The sequence below is a fragment of the Penaeus japonicus genome, unplaced genomic scaffold, assembly GCF_977035675.1.
Source record: "Penaeus japonicus unplaced genomic scaffold, GWHDUDI00000001_assembly GWHDUDI00000024, whole genome shotgun sequence".
Lineage (NCBI taxonomy): Eukaryota > Metazoa > Arthropoda > Malacostraca > Decapoda > Penaeidae > Penaeus > Penaeus japonicus.
This window is the reverse complement of record NW_028234426.1, coordinates 23,406,684-23,409,183: the sequence shown is the minus strand read 5'-3', so window position 1 is coordinate 23,409,183 and position 2,500 is coordinate 23,406,684. Positions and strand designations below refer to the sequence as shown.

At 37.0% G+C, this 2,500-nt stretch overlaps 1 protein-coding gene across 6 annotated transcripts in view; it reads left to right on the top strand.

Moving 5' to 3' along the window:
* The first annotated feature begins 1,505 nt into the window (after positions 1-1,505).
* LOC122242656 (protein C19orf12 homolog) overlaps positions 1,506-2,500 on the top strand; it is a 22,315-nt gene continuing 21,320 nt past the window's right edge. For 2 of the 6 annotated variants that reach the window (XM_086550817.1, XM_042999996.2), the window contains exon 1: positions 1,506-1,630. Coding sequence is in view for 2 of the 6 variants with exons in the window: in XM_042999994.2 (XP_042855928.1) it covers positions 1,964-2,099 (136 nt within the window). In the remaining 4 variants the exon portion in view is untranslated. Of the gene's footprint in view, positions 1,631-1,861; positions 2,100-2,500 lie in introns of those variants that run through there. The other 4 variants (XM_086550818.1, XM_042999997.2, XM_042999994.2 and 1 more) reach the window with 4 other exon arrangements.

Genomic DNA, 2,500 nt, shown 5'->3' with positions numbered 1-2,500 from the left:
GGCAGTCAGTGGATGCCCTGGAGACCGTATGTCTAACATGCCCCTCTCCCTCTCGGACCCTCTCGGGCACCCATTATGGCAGCAGCCTCAGCCTGGAGCGAGGAGGCGTTGTCTGTGTCCCTCATGGATTGAGCTGTCTCCCTTGCCGCAGCACTGGCGCCTGCGCTCTGTGTGACTGGGCCACCTGGTACTGGTACCATCGCTCCTCCGGGTTGTAGCTCATACTTCACCTGGCCCATCCGTGAAGTGTGAGCTACAACCCGGAGGAGCAACGGTACATCAACGTGCCTCTCCGGCTCCGCCTTCGAACAAAGCGGGGAGGGTTGGTCATTAGTGGAGGGGGAGGGGGGGGTCGAAACCTTTGGCTAAGAGTACTTCCTTGAGCTGAAAGCGGACCAACACGCATAGAAGATACATTTTTTCCCGTGCGGGTGGCCATTTTTCAGAAATGTACACAGCATATGTAAAACACCGTCGGCGATTCGGTCGTGAGTTTGTGCGAGATTTGTTCAGCTCCTCGTCTGGCAACTTTGCTTTGCATGTTCACTCAGATATATGCATGCTATAAGAGTCATTTTTTTATCCTCTGTTTTTGAAAGTAATTATAAAGGTTATGATACACCTTTATCTACAAAGTACTTCTCTTGTGGGACAGCCCGATACACCTTGCCACAATGCGAACTTTCAGTTTCTCGGCATTACTTTCATTATCATCTTCGCCGTTTCGTTGATGATCATTATCACAATCCTCACTGATATTATCATAATATCTATCATTAACGTTCTCACCATCATCAATAATGACCGCTATCATGATAATACATATATCAATAATGATCTGATAATGATAATACTGCTGGTGTTGTTATGTTAATAATAATAAAACAATGGTAATGATAGTCATAATACTATTAAGAATAGTAACTCTAATAATGGTAATGCTGCTGGTGCTGATGATGATGATAATCATGATGATAGCAATGGTGAAAGTGATAATGATAATTACAATTATGATGATAATGTTAATGATAATTATAATGATGATAATAACAATAATGATAATAATTATAATAATAATGATAATAATAATAATAAAAATAATGATAATACCAATGATAATGATAATAACAAAGATGGTGATAAAGATAACAATGATGATAATGATGAAGTCAATAATAACAATGTTAACAATAACAATGATGATATTGATAATGATGATAATGACGGTGATAATAAAAATGATAATGATATTATATATAATCATAATAATGCTAATAATGATAATGATAATAATTATGATGACTATAAAAAAGTGATAATGACAATAAGGAAGATGATAAATATAACGATAGTAATATTATTGCGCATCGTGGTTATAGATAAAAAACTAAAACAATTGAGAAGCTGAACATCTCTTCAGACTTGGCATGTATAAAAAAAAATATATCTCTATTCATACACTTTTAAAATGTAAATAGAACCATCTTTATTACAGTATATGGGATCATCAAATAACTGAATAATGAATATTAACTTTGATCAAAAACACAAAAAGGTTTCACGTTCGGAACATGAATTCAGTTGCCGTCGAACTGCGGAGGAGGAAGGACGTACAAGACGTCGTCAACATGTAAGTTATCACAACTACCTAATTTCTCGTCGATTTGTCGTCAGACTAACTTTATATCCACCTAATTGTTGGTTAAATGGGTGAAATCCCAGTTTCCCACAGCCACCGAGTCTCCTTAGTATAAGTTTCCGTTTGCGATTCTTCCTGACTTGAGGTGCATGAATCTGCTCTCGTTTTCTATCGCAAATAACTTAATAACTTTCATGGGGGGGGAGAACAGGACGAAATGTAACTTGATATGTGCGAAAACCACGTAATTAATAGCACAAGAAACGTTTGTAGAACTATGATACCTATTTTTTCCACCTTTTTTCCCGTTAAATTTGGATAAAGATGCAACCAACCCTCTGGGCACAACACGAAATATTTCTTGTAGTTTTCATTCTGTCTTGTACAGTTTCGCTACTCATTTCCATCGGAAACGTTTCGCGGAAGAAAAGGGTTTTATGGTATTACGTCATAATTAAAGGTACGTCATTAGGTCACAATTAAATGTACGTCATGACGTCATAATTAAAGGTACGTCATTAGGTCACAATTAAAGGTACGTCATTAGGTCACAATTAAAGGTACGTCATTAGGTCACAATTAAAGGAACGTCATTAGGTCACAATTAAAGGTACGTCATTAGGTCAAAATTAAAGGTACATTAGGTCATAATTAAAGGTACGTCATGACGTCATAATCAAAGGTAGGTCATGACGTCATAATTAAAGGTACGTCATGACGTCTTAATTAAAGCTACATAATGATGTCATAATTAAAGGTACGTCATTACGTCATAATTAAAGGTACGTCATGACGTCATAATTAAAGGTATGTCATGCCGAAAGGTTTCTGTTTTTTCGCTGCGTCTTTATACAATATTAC